This window comes from Hemibagrus wyckioides, linkage group LG28 (genome assembly GCF_019097595.1).
Source record: "Hemibagrus wyckioides isolate EC202008001 linkage group LG28, SWU_Hwy_1.0, whole genome shotgun sequence".
Lineage (NCBI taxonomy): Eukaryota > Metazoa > Chordata > Actinopteri > Siluriformes > Bagridae > Hemibagrus > Hemibagrus wyckioides.
The window spans coordinates 17,248,077-17,262,734 of record NC_080737.1 but is presented as its reverse complement, the minus strand read 5'-3'; the positions used below and the strand labels follow the sequence as shown (position 1 = coordinate 17,262,734).

The following is a 14,658-nucleotide window of genomic DNA, read 5'->3' as shown; positions in this document are numbered from 1 at the left end:
TTGGGATAATAAACTGGTCCTAGATCAGCGCTCTCGGGCAACATCTACAACACAACACGACAGAATAATCACAAGCTCTCACCAAGCTCGAGGAGTATGAGCTGGGCCATTGCCAGGGCGTTGCCTGCTTCGTTCTCCGCCACACACTGGTAGAATCCTTCATCTGAACGCACCAGGCCCAAAATCTGCAGGTTCCCACCATCCTGGAAAAAGGAATAGATTAATCACAGCCATGGGAGCCATTTTAGATTAGAAGTTCAGAAGAAAATGCAATGCAAGTATATCATCGCAACGAGACAATGTTTCTCATGTCATATTATACTCACCACGATCTGGAAGTAGTCGCTGGGGATGACCGCCTCTCCGTTCTTCATCCAGCGCACGGTGGGCTGAGGGTTACCCGTCACCGCGCACTCCATCTCAATGTCCGAGCTCTCGTATGCGTACGTGTTGGACGGGTAGTTCAAGAACTGGGGCGGCACTGCAGAAAAACACAATGACCTTTCAGAAATTTTGGGAAGCTGCTGCTGTGGCTTCGTTAGAGATGACTGAAATATGCGGTTGTAATGCTGTTCAGCTACAAAAAAAACATGGAGATAAAAGCAGAAAGCCTGGAGGTTTGAGGACGGCACGAGGGTTGGCGTCGATTGTGTCGTGTATGAACATGTATACAGCTCGGAGCAGATCCTGCCATCTTCTAGCGCTGCCAAAACACTGGCGTATTTATCTTCACACGCAGTCCTGAGAGTTCTCTGATGGTTCTTGGCGAAGGCCCACAGATCTGCCTTGGCAGTAAAGTGGTGGCCGTCTGTGCTTCGTAGATTTTAATGAAAAACAGGACATCATTCATGCAAATGGATTGTTATAAAGGTTTAAGTGCACTGATTTATGAATGATATATAGTGTTGTGTATGTACTGGATTTGCTGTATGAATGTTTTATGAAGTGCTTAAGTACTTAGAGTTTATGAAGTGCTCCATTAAAGATAAAACATGGAATTGCGCATTGTAATTGTACTGTAAAGCCCTCCGCTGCCTTTACACAGAGACGACGTTCAGCTAGAGTTCAAATAAGCCTTGGGGTTTTGCACGTTGCTGAACAAAGTAGAAGACCAGGCCTGTGATTGGTTGTTAAAAAAAAAGAGGTGTGGCCAAGATATACATCATCATCGTCTGACAGCCTCACTTACTACATGCAACCACTTTCCCTTTATATTTCTTCTTCTTCCTCATGTATTAACATTCCTTTATATTCTTTCAACAATTCCAGAGTCACCAAACGCTCTGCTTAGCATCCTCCAGAGGTTTCTTTTAAATATACACTATATTGCCAAAAGTATTCGCTCACCTGCCTTGACTCACATATGAACTTAAGTGACATCCCATTCCTAATCCATAGGGTTCAATATGACGTCGGTCCACCCTTTGCAGCTATAACAGCTTCAACTCTTCTGGGAAGGCTGTCCACAAGGTTTAGGAGTGTGTTTATGGGAATTTTTGACCATTCTTCCAGAAGCGCATTTGTGAGGTCACACACTGATGTTGGACGAGAAGGCCTGGCTCTCAGTCTCCGCTCTAATTCATCCCAAAGGTGTTCTATCGGGTTGAGGTCAGGACTCTGTGCAGGCCAGTGAAGTTCATCCACACCAGACTCTGTCATCCATGTCTTTATGGACCTTGCTTTGGTCACTGGTGCACAGTCATGTTGGAAGAGGAAGGGGCCAGCTCCAAACTGTTCCCACAAAGTTGGGAGCATGGAATTGTCCAAAATGTCTTGGTATGCTGAAGCATTCAGAGTTCCTTTCACTGGAACTAAGGGGCCAAGCCCAGCTCCTGAAAAACAACCCCACACCATAATCCCCCCTCCACCAAACTTTACACTTGGCACAATGCAGTCAGACAAGTACCGTTCTCCTGGCAACCGCCGAACCCAGACTCGTCCATCAGATTGCCAGATGGAGAAGCGCGATTCGTCACTCCAGAGAACGCGTCTCCACTGCTCTAGAGTCCAGTGGCGGCGTGCTTTACACCACTGCATCCGACGCTTTGCATTGCACTTGGTGATGTATGGCTTGGATGCAGCTTCTTGGCCATGGAAACCCATTCCATGAAGCTCTCTGCGCACTGTTCTTGAGCTAATCTGAAGGCCACATGAAGTTTGGAGGTCTGTAGCGACTGACTCTGCAGAAAGTTGGCGACCTCTTCGCACTATGCGCCTCAGCATCCGCTGACCCCGCTCCGTCAGTTTACGTGGCCTACCACTTCGTGGCTGAGTTGCTGTCGTTCCCAAACACTTCCACGTTCTTATAATACAGCTGACAGTTGACTGTGGAATATTTAGGAGCGAGGAAATTTCACGACTGGATTTGTTGCACAGGTGGCATCCTATCACAGTTCCACGCTGGAATTCACTGAGCTCCTGAGAGCGACCCATTCTTTCACAAATGTTTGTAAAAACAGTCTGCATGCCTAGGTGCTTGATTTTATACACCTGTGGCCATGGAAGTGATTGGAACACCTGATTCTGATTATTTGGATGGGTGAGCGAATACTTTTGGCAATATAGTGTATATTTGAATAAGATACACGGCACATCAAATATAATTACAATTATTTTTTAATATATTGTGTATTTAATAAATGTTTTTTTTTTTTTGCTGCCAATATGGGGATCAGGTCAATACCAGAAAATAATGCCTGATGGGTGAAAAAACACATCAGATATCGAATTCTGTAAGCCTGAAATTGTATTTGTAAAGTAGAATAGAGTAGAACACAGAAATGTAGAGAATTAGATTAGAATTGAGTAGGATGGAGTGGAGTAGTAGGGTAGAATATAACAGAGTTAGGTAGAGTACAATACAGTAGATTGATGAGGCAGAGTGGAATATAAGATGGTTCACTAGAGCAGAATACAGTAGGCAAGAATGATAAAGTATCGTAGAATATAATAGAGTTCAGTAGAGTAGAATACAGTAGAGCAGAGTGATGAAATAGAATAGAATACAACAGGGTTCCCCAGAGTAGAAAACAGTACAGTGATGGAGTAGAGTAGAATATAACAGAGTTCAGTAGAGTAGAATACAGTACAGTGATTGAGTAGAATATATATATGTGATGAAGTAGAGTAGAATATAATAGAGTCCACCAGAGTAGAATACTGTAGAGAAGTGTGAAGTAGAGTAGAATATAATAGAGTTCACTAGAGTAGAATACATTAGAGGGAGTGATGAAGTAGAATAGAATACTGTAGAGAAGTGTGATAAAGTAGAGTAGAATATAATAGAGTTCACTAGAGTAGAATAGTGTAGAGAAGAGGGTGAAGTAGAATAGAATATAACAGACTTCACTAGAGTAGAATACTGTAGAGAAGTGTGATGAAGTAGAGTAGAATATAATAGAGTTCACTAGAGTAGAATACTGTAGAGAAGTGTGAAGTAGAGTAGAATATAATAGAGTTCACTAGAGTAGAATACTGTAGAGAAGTGTGATGAAGTAGAGTAGAATATAACAGAGTTCACTAGAGTAGAATACTGTAGAGAAGTGTGATGACGTAGAGTATAATAAAGTATAAAGTATAGTTCTATTGTCAGATAAACAGAAGAACTTCAGCTTGACAGAGAGTGTATTATTTAATGTATTTTGAAAGCCAGCACTGGAGTAAGTGAAGGTGAAGGTAGTGGCCTTGTCCGGAGGATTGTAACGGAGCCCTCGTCTCTCTGTATTCTTACAGAGAACTTGAACGGATTACGAAGCCACGGCTGCAGGTTTCACCCTTAACTGAAGGCAGCAGCCGTCTCCGATGGCACCTCAGCCGAAATGAAAGCTATGTGGATGAATCTGAGAAGAGGATGATCCTTCCTGAGTCTCAAAACATGATGGAGGCCTGGAGATTAGTGTGTGATTGGATTTGAGTAGTCATGCTCCAGGTGTTTGGGGTAAAATTTGAGCAGGGCAGGATGCCACGTACAGCTACGCATCCATCATCCGGGAAATCCGGTCGAATATTGGAAATATAATCCGCTAATAACTTTCCCTGAAGGAGACGCGAGCGTTTTCTCGATGGAACAGCGTGGCGAGCGTAAAGTCTTCCGTTCCTCCGACATCATTTCTTTTCATCTCGGAATAATGCGTTCCTCAATAAGGAAGCGGCATAATAAAAACAAATGCTGCCGCGCCGCTAAAGGTCTGCAGATCCACACTGAGATATGGAGAGTCCTATTTCACCGGGAAAATTAGTTATTGATCTCCTTCTATCTGGCTTTTTCCCTCTACAAATGCGCTTCCTCTTTAAAATGATGACCACACACTCTTGTCAGCTGTCCAGAATCGACTCCATTGACGCGGAATTGAGGCGAGCGTGGGCTGTCGCGCTGATGGTGTGAAACCGGGCTTATAGACTCGGGAACATGGTGAGAAGTGATTCGTCCGGAACGTGCCGGTAAACAACTGGCCGTAAACAACGCCTGTGTGCTGTACACATTAAACAGCAGAGAGAGAGAGAGAGAGAGAGAGAGAGAGAGCGAGAGAGAGAGAGAGGGGAAAAGACTGTGAAACATCAATTAAGAGAGAGAAAGAGAGAGAGAGACAGACAGAGAGACAGGCAGACAGACAGAGAGAGAGAGAGTGAGAGAGACAGACAGACAGCAATTGGGAGAGAGAGAGAGAGTCAGACAGACAGACAGAGAGAGCGAGACAGAAAGACAGCAATTGGGAGAGAGGAAAAAAGAGTGTGAGACAGCAATTGAGTGAGAGAGAGAGAGAGAGAGAGGTCACAGGACAGCCTCTGGTTTTCATTCTAAACTGGTGTAAACCGGTCACTTGTAAACATCTCTGAGAGTCTGCCACATCGTTCCAGTCTCACCTCCATCATGAGGTGACAGACAGGGGACTCAGGTAAGCACTATTGCTCTTATCACATCTCGCCATCACCCACCCCATCACCCCAATCCCTCCACCCCACCCCATCTCTCCACCTCCCCATCTGGATCTGCTGGACTCTCTGAGGCTCATACTGACGGATGGCCACACAGACACATCTGTCACAACAGTGAGAGAAAAGACCAGGAGGAGAGAAAAAAGCAGCAGTAGGCTGGAGAGAGAGAGGGGGGGGGGGAGAGACAGAAAGAGAGAGACAGAGACAGAAAGACAGAGAGAGAGAGAGAGAGAGAGAGGTAAAGGTTGTGTGCAAAAGTTTACACACCCCCAGGACTGAATAAATAAATGCGACCCCTTATAGTCTCGGGTTATTCAGTCACTTGCCTAAAGGCCAATTATAAAAGTACTTTATAATTACTATAAGAAAGGTAACATGAAAAATAAAAGAGTTAGAAACGAATAATACTTTTTCTTGCCTTCTGTTTTGGATTATTATTAGAGAGTCATTATGGGGGTGAAAAGTTTTGCACAGAACTGAGATATGAATAAAGAGATCTGTGTTCTGTGTATTTAGACGAGGGAAAGATAGATGCAGACGGAGAAAGAGAGAGAGATATAGCACTAAAGAGTATAAGGAATAGTTCAGTGCAAAAGTTTATACACCCCCAGGACTAAATAAATAAATGTAGCCCTTTAAAGTCTCATATTCTATAGTAATTACATAATAATTACATTGTAATTACTATAAACAAAGGTAACACGTGAAAAATGAAGGGTATGTAGCTGCAAACATAAGTAATTTTAGATGATTTATAGATGGATACGGGGGGGGGCAGAGAGCGAGAGGCAGAAAAAGAGGGGGGCAGAGAGCGAGAGGCAGAAAAAGAGAGGGGGGGCAGAGAGAGATGATAGATAGATAGATAGATAGATAGATAGATAGATAGATAGATAGATAGATAGATAGATAGATAGATAGATAGATAGATAGATAGATAGATAGATAGATAGACAGAGAAAGAGATAGATAGATAGATAGATAGATAGATAGATAGATAGATAGATAGATAGATAGATAGATAGATAGATAGATAGATAGATAGATAGAGAAACAAAGAGAGACAGAGAGAGAGAGAGAGAGAGAGAGAGAGAGAGAGAGAGAGAGAGAGTGAGGGAGCGAGAGAGAGAGAGAGAGAGAGAGAGAGGTGACCTCAGATAGCAAAGACACTCAGTTTGCTCTACTCACGTCATTTAATTAAACACTCTATTAGCCATGCTCATACACAGCTCTGTATGAACACACACACACACACACACACACAGCCTCGCAGCTGGAGTTCACACTCCCCCCTTTCTCTCAAGCTCTTAAACGCTGCTCTCTCTGAACGCTCCTAAGCTCACATCACAGCAGATGAAAGGAGGAAGCATTTATCCCTTTCTTCACTCAGGCCTCCCACAGACTGCAGAGAGTGCTGAAGGATCGATTATCCAGAGAGTGGGCCTGGCTCTGAGCTCCAAAAACACTGGCCAACTACAAATCCTGTGTGTGTGTGTGTGTGTATGTGTGTGTGTGTGTACCCTAAAGGAGTGAGAGAGTGTGTGTGAGAGAGAGTGTGTGAGTGCATGTAAGAGAGAGTGTGTGAGTGAAAGTGTGTTTGTGTGTGTCCTAAAGGAGAGAGAGTGTGGGAGTGTAGGAGAAACAGTGTGTTTGTGTGTATCCTAAAGCAGTGTGAGTGAGAGAGGTGAGTGTGTGAGAGTGTGTGTGAATGAGAGAGGTGAGTGTGTGAGAGTGTGTGTTAGTGAAAGTGTGTTTGTGAGTATGTGCTAAAAGAGAGAGAGAGTGTGTGAGTGAAAGTGTGTGAGATTGTGTGCGAGAAAGTGTGTTTGTGTGTGTGTATATCTGAAAGGAGTGAGAGAGTGTGTGAGTGAGAGAGGTGAGTGTGTGAGAGTGTGTTAGTGAGAGAGGTGAGTGTGTGAGAGTGTGTGAGTGAGAGTGTGTGAGTAACAGAGTGTTTGTGTGTGTGTATCCTAAAGGGGTGTGTTTGTGTGTGTGAGACCGAGTGTGTAAGTGTGTAAGGTGGGTGTGTAAGAGAGTGTGTGTGGGTGAATGAGTGAAAGTGTGTGTGTGTGTGTATCCTAAAGGAGTGAGAGAGATGACTTTGTGAGAGAGTGTGTATGAGATTGTGTGAGTGAAAATATGTGTGTGTGTGTGTGTGTGTTTCATCTTAACCCAACGCAGGATAAGAAAACAAAACTAAACAGAAGTAACCTGTGTGTTTTTTTTCTCTGTGTATGTTGAAGTGGTTAGCGTGGAGGTGTTGTGTTTGTACAACACGTCAGCATCGATATGCTATTATCAGTGCTGCTGCTTTATCGCTAGCGTATTGTGCTAATTAAGCCCTAACGATTTCCATTAAACTGCAATCCCCTCCTCTTCCACCCGGGGTGAGACACTGAACCACCAATTACACAGGGATCAAACGCCGCGGGCGCTGCAGCAAGCGCTAGCCTCCAGATGCTAAATAATTGAGTCCATTTGTTAGGACTGTGTGTTGAAATACACGATAGTAAACAGAGATGTAGCATGGAACAGGAGATCAGAGGCTCCGCCCACTCACAATCTGACCAATTACTTCCCTTGAACAGTAATACTTACGAGACGTTTTAAAGAAAGCACCGCCTCCACTAAGTCTGATTCCAAAACTGAAGGAATAATTGGTTAACTCTGTAACGGTCAGTAACGGTCAGTTTAACACTCACTCAAGCTTTTCTTTTTACGTAATTTTAAATATTTATTTATTTATTTCACCAAATTACAATGATAGTTAAATTTAAATATTTTATATATGCATTATATATTTTATAAAATGTTATATATAATTATATAATTTCTTAGATTTTTTTCCCCCACACAGTTTATTACAGAATAAATTCGTTTCTTCTTCTTTTTTTTCTTTTCTTTTTTTTTTTTTTTTTACTTCAGGTTCAATTATACAAATATATTCCAAAAGTTTAAAAAGCATGTATATTATTAATAAAGTCTATATAAAATTATAATAAATAAATAAATGTTAAGGATAAACAGTAAATATATTTATGAAATAAATAAATAAATAAATAAATAAATAAATGTTTGGATAAACAGTAAATATATTTATGAAATCTAAAAAAATAAATTTTAGGGATAAATAGTAACTTAACTTTAAACTTCATCATTTTTATTCTATGTTTCTGTGTTTCTATACAGCTGCTTTAAGACAATGTCCACCGTTAGAAGCACTATACAAATAAATTAATTTAAAATGGAATTGAATTAAATAAATAAATAAATATCATTAGTCATTTTTCTGTTTTCGGTGAGACTTTTACACAGCATAAACTGATTATTCAAACGATACAAAAAAAAATCCAGAAATCTGAATAATCGCAACAACAAAGTAATATCAGTTGAGTGCAAATGTCCGAACACAACCAGGTGATCCACCTGCTGAAGATTTGTGGAAATTATAAGTTCCTTACAAAGAACTCTAAAGTGTGAACTGTTAGCGTTTAGCTCCGAACCTCACTGAGGTAACTAAGGTTCTAAATCTCTTAGCTTCCTCATGAAGCTGTTAGCCCTTTCCAGTCAGCATCACTCCAGGATTAATGGAGCTCTCTCTGTTTTTCTGTCCTGAGCTCTTGATTCATGAGATAACTTCTTCTTTAACATTTTCGGTATTGAGAAATAACCTCTAACGCTCTTCACAAAACATAAAACAAACACAAGACAGATGGCAAGATGACGCGGGATAAAAAGATAGAAGCTGAAGACGGATATTGCAAACAAAACAGATTAAAACACACACACACACAGCCCAGGTGATCGTGTGTCTGTGTGTGTGTGTGTGTGTGCTATCCAAAAAAAAAAGTGATTAGCATGACAAAAAGGCGAGGCAGGACAGAGCGGCTCGTTTTATATAAGCTGACTCTGTTAATGACTCTCTCCTTTTCGCTATTCACATGGAAATCGGCACGTCACGCGTTTGAATAAACATCTGCTGCGCGCCTGAGTGTGTGTTAATACCGTCCCCCTGCTGAGGGGGTCTCGAGGGGTATCAGTGACAGCCTGTCGCACCGCTGGTGACATTTTCAGTCCTGTGACTCCTGCCGTGACGGTGTGTGTGTGTGTGTGAGGATACACTCCCTCCTGGAACGGGGTGTCAGACCCCATCAGAAGAGCATGAGGGCTGTGTAAATACAGCATGCATACCGCATACGCACGCCGTTTTACGCGGCGAGTCAGATCTCCATTTGTATTCCCAGACAATGATGCATTATTAATAACTCCAGGGGACAACAAACATCCGCACAGACGCTATTCCGCCGTGGATTAAGGATTGTGCAGGCTAATTATTCTGCTTTCCGAGGGAGAACAACATCAGAATAACAATTGATACCACCGACACGCGTCTTGTAAAGCCGGTTTGTTTGTTTTGGAAATTTTTGTGACTTTTCTTTTTTGGTCTTTAAACCATACAGTACTCGCGGTGAATCACTGCAGCTCATAATCCAATAAAACGTTACTGCACATTAGCCTTGAATGATCGCTGGGGTGGTACAGACACAGGTAGGTTCATAAGTATTGATATCTCTGAACTGTGAATGTCATGTAGCTTTAGAGGATTTAAGGTCTTTTTTCAATACAAATATAGAGCATCATCTCAAAGACTTTACCTCTGAGGACACAATACAAGACGTCATGCTTGAACGTATGTACAAGAAAAAATAAAGCAATAAGAAGTAAGGCAGGTCCAACAATCGCCGTCTCTGATCATTATCAATAAAGCAAAGCTCGGTTTTGTGATTGAGTAAATAATTGTGACGTTTTATTATCGGGGTTATTGTGCGACTGTCGCTCTTCTGGCAGGAAACTCGAGCCAGGTCCTGTTTCCCCGTGCCACGTCATAAAGAGCCAATAAAAGGCCTTTCTGCTTGATGAATTAGTGAATTAGCTCAACTTACAGGACGACAGCAGTTTACGCAGCACGAGGAACTGAAAGGAGTCCACCAGGGAGAACCGACGAGGTTCTCAGACGTTCTCACTCTTGATACTGTAGAAGGGTCTTTAGAGTTTGATCAATAATGAGGCACAGGTTCCTCAAGATGATGTTTACAAAAGTTCTGGGGAAGCTCTGGGGCATGACTCTCCTCAGAGGAAGGTTTCAGCAAAAACAGGTCTATCTATCTATCTATCTATCTATCTATCTATCTATCTATCTATCTATCTATCTATCTATCTATCTATCTATCTATCTATCTATCTATCTATCTATCTATCTATTTATCTATCTTGACAAGTAGCATGCTCATGATCTAGCTAATTATCCCCTTAAATGAACAAATCACTAGAAAAAGATTTCATTGATTAAATTACACCTCTCTACTCTACCTCTTTAGCTCTCTACTTTACCACTCTACCTCTCTACTGCACCTCTTTACCTCCCTACCACTCTACTTTACCACTCTACCTCTTTACTCTACCTCTATACTGCACCTCTTTACCTCCCTACCTCCGTACTGCACCTCTTTACCTCTCTACCCTACCTCTCTACTGTACCTCTTTACTTCTCTACTCTGCCTCTCTACCGCACCTATCTACCTCTCTACTACACCTCTCTACCGCCCCTCTCTACCTCTCTATTCTACCCTTTTATCCCTCTACTCTACATCTCTACCCTAAACTCTCTACTGTACCTCTCTACTCTTTCCTCTCTACTCTACCTCTCCACTCTTTCCTCTCTGCTGTACCTCTCTACCTCTTTACCTCTCTACTCTACCTCTCCTCAGTCTTCAGCTGTAGTGTCTTATTATGAATTATGATCTGACTGCATGTCAAGGTTTCCACAGGGGAAAAGTGAAGAGCAAAGAGAAGGAGGAGCACAGCAAGGGGGCAGAGCTTATGATTGAAGAGGATCTCTTCAGCTGCCTTTACAATCAGCCTGTTTTAAATCATTCAAATGATGTAAATGATACTTATCTACTGTAACCTCCGTCATCAGACGATTAATCAAGGAAATTTTACTGCACCATTAAAAAGGGTCAAGCGACAACAAATACCCCACCCCGATGACAAATACCCCACCCCCAAACCCCCCACCCTGGAGTGGGAACCACTGCTGTATATTTGATGGTACCTTTAATTCGGTTCTATCTTTGAGAACAAAAAAGCAGTACGCGATCTGTTTCTGTAACAGTGTCCCTGTTTTTGTGACAGCACCAATCAAATCGATTCGAATCAGTGAATTTTTTGACGCCTACGCTCAGGCAATCTAAAATGTGACACAAACAAGCGAGAAGACAGCAGAGCTGCGTCACCCGTCTGTTTGCTTTGACGGCATGTCAAATCTTTCTCTCAACATGCAGCGAGCGAGGTCTCCAGAAGACATCAAGCAGTCGAAAGGTTTAGAATTACAAAATCTCAGAAATGTCAAACAAAGCAAACAGACCCAGGATAAGGTCTGATGAGCAGCGCTCTTGCAAATATGATCTGCCAGGAGGAGGGGATGTAACTGAATATGAATCTGTTATTCCAACTGAACAGATGTAATCTTCTAAATGGAGAGAGATACAGATGTGAATAGGAGTTTTGGGAGAAAAGTTTTTCTTGGTTGAGAGTCGCAGGAGTGGAAGGATTTGATTTTCAGGTGGATGTGAGAGAGCAACCAGACATGAACCTTACAAAAAAACGTTGATTTAATTGAAATTCTTTCATCCTTAGTAATTTCCTGGTCAGGGTCATGGTGGTTAGGTTCAGTTCTACTTCTCTTCTCTACCTCTCTACTCTACCTCTCTACCGCACCTCTATATCTCTCTACTGCACCTCTTTACCTCTCTACTTTACCTCTCTACTGCACCTCTTTACCTCTCTACTCTACCTCTCTACCTCTCTACTGCACCTCTTTACCTCTCTACTGCACCTCTTTACCTCTCTACTTTACCTCTCTACTGTACCTCTTTACCTCTCTACTCTACCTCTCTACTGCACCTCTTTACCTCTCTACTTTACCTCTCTACTGCACCTCTTTACCTCTCTACTTTACCTCTCTACTGCACCTCTTTACCTCTCTACTTTACCTCTCTACTGCACCTCTATATCTCTCTACTGCACCTCTTTACCTCTCTACTGCACCTCTTTACCTCTCTACCTCTTTACCTCTCTACTCTACTCTACCTCTCTACTGTACCTCTTTACCTCTCTACTCTATCCCTCTACCTCTCTTCTGCACCTCTCTACCTCTCCATTACACTTCTCTACCTCCCTACCTCACCTCTCTACTTCTATACTGCACCTCTTTACCTCTCTACTCTATCCCTTTACCTCTCTTCTGCACCTCTCTACTGCACCTCTCTATCGCAATACTCTACCTCTCTACTGTACTATTCTACCTCTCTACTGCAACTCTCTACTGCACCTCTTTACCTCTCTACTCTATCCCTCTACCTTTCTTCTGCACCTTTCTACCATACTACTCTACCTCTCTTCTGCACCTCTTTACCCCTCTACTCTACCTCTCTATCACACCTCTCTACCTCTCTATTAAACCTCTCTCCCTTTCTACTCTACTGCACCTCTCTACCTTACCGCTCTACCTCTCCACTGCATCTCTTTACCTTTCTACTGTACCTCTCTACCTCTCTACTGTACCTCTCTGACTCTCTACTGTACATCTCTACCACTCATATCTACCTCTCTACTGTACCTCTTTATCTCTGTACTCTACTTCTCTACCTCTTTACTGCACCTCTCTACCTCTCTACTCAACTTCTCTACCTATCTACTGCACCTCTCTACCTCTCTACTCAACTTCTCTACCTATCTACTGCACCTCTCTACCTCTCTACTCAACTTCTCTACCTATCTACTGCAACTATCTACCTCTCTACTTTACTTCTCTACCTCTCCACTGCACCTCTATACTCTACCTCTCTACTGTACCTTTCTACTGTACCTCTCTACTCTGCCTCTCCACTGCAGTTAGGTTCAGTTCAAAATAAGGAGAAGAAAGGGAATTGACCACACCCACCTTTACATCCTTTACATCCTAAACAGATACAGACACTAAAATTGTAAAGTTGTGTGAAATTAAATCCCTAGTATCCAGCTTTGGTAAAACTCTAGTCTTTCCATTGCCTGCTTTTTTTTTTTTTTTACCTCATTTGGCCCTGTGAATTAATCATCATCGCCCCCCTGCTGCTTCATTGCGTCAAAGCTAAGATGCTGTCTGAAGGCTAATGAGAGCAGCCGCATTGAGAGAGCTATCCAAACAGCAGACAAATCACTCCTCTCGCTAAGAATATGCGATGCTGCCACTGATCGATAACAACTTTATGCGACGCCCCAAACTCGTGCATCAAAGAGAAGCAAAGTGTGGGAGGAAGAGACACTGAGAGAGAGAGAGAGAGAGAGAGAGAGAGAGACAAAGAGAAGCCTTTGACATTTTCTTTGGTCAATTAATTAAGCTGCTAAAAGGAGCTCATGAGCATCGCTGGACTCATTATTATCGCAAATAACAAACATTCATTATCACAGGCCAGCGCTAATACCGGCGAACTGCTTAATAAACATGCTACGTGGACAATTAGTCTGACTCGATGTCTTAGCTGAGGCATAATGTCAAGTCCATTAAGGAGCTAGCTATGTGTTTAGTTACTAGCTGTTTTAAGTGTTCGCATTGGGGAATTAAAAAAAAACACACACACAAATGAAGGGTGGACGCTGGAGATCGTTTGCCCCGTTTGGTCACAACCTTCTGCACATATCAGAAACGGTGGAGGTTTTCCTCAAAACAGTCTACGTTCTAAACGAGACCTTAGTGTTCCGACAAACACAGTTTTAACACTGGGACATTCCTCAACATGGCCGACGTAACATATGAGAAATCAGGCAACCTGATTATGGAGACTGGACGCTCACTCTGCGCCCCAATCCTAGACTGTACAGCAAAGATTTCCTAAACGTTACAAACCCTACACTCTTTCCTTCCTTTTATGTCTGCAATGATGTCACTATCCTGTTGTAGACGAGGTTAAGGTGGAAGAACTCATGCTGCTCAGAGCCCTGACCTCAACCCCACTCAGTGCATTCATTTCGCTTTCTTTCTGTCCTTTTCTCTTTCATTTTTATTAAAGAATTTTTTTCTTGCTTGCTTCCTTTTTCTTTCTTTCTTTCTTTCTTTCTTTCTTTCTTTCTTTCTTTCTTTCTTTCTTTCTTTCTTTCTTTCTTTCTTTCTTTCTTTCTTTCTTTCTCTGTCTTTCTCTTTCTATTCTTTCCTTCCTGCCTGCCTTCCTTCCTTCCTTCCTTCCTTCCTTCCTATCTTTCTATTCCTTCCTCCCTCCCTCCCTCCCTCCCTTCCTTCCTTCCTTCCTTCCTTCCTTCCTTCCTTCCTTCCTTCCTTCCTTCCTTCCTTCCATTCTTCTTTTCTTCTTCCCTCCCTCCCTTCTATTCTCTCCATTCTTCCTTCCTTCCTTCCTAACCTCCCTTCCTCCCTCCTTCCCTCCGTTCGTTCGTTCCTTCCTTCCTTCCTTCCTAACCTCCGTCCGTCTGTCCGCTCTAGATAAGGATGTATCCAGAATTTTTTTTAAATTTAATTTAATTTTTTAATTTTTATTCTTTACTCAGTTCTTTGCCTTGTGGTTTACCTTTTCTTTAATTTTTTTTTTAATGATTTTTCAATCTTCCTGTCTTGCAGCATGTCATGTATCCTCAAAGCATAAAGTCCTGTGTCCAGTGGTGGAAAAGTTCAAG

The 14,658-nt window shown here is 42.2% G+C and overlaps 1 protein-coding gene across 4 annotated transcripts in view; it reads right to left on the bottom strand.

Moving 5' to 3' along the window:
* dcc (DCC netrin 1 receptor) overlaps positions 1 to 14,658 on the bottom strand; it is a 258,746-nt gene that overhangs the window by 126,355 nt on the left and 117,733 nt on the right. For all 4 annotated transcript variants that reach the window (XM_058383550.1, XM_058383551.1, XM_058383552.1 and 1 more), the window contains exons 6-7: positions 327 to 481; positions 83 to 203 (exon numbers count right to left, since the gene is read on the bottom strand). In XM_058383550.1, coding sequence (XP_058239533.1) covers positions 83 to 203; positions 327 to 481 — 276 coding nt within the window. The remainder of the gene's footprint in view (positions 1 to 82; positions 204 to 326; positions 482 to 14,658) is intronic.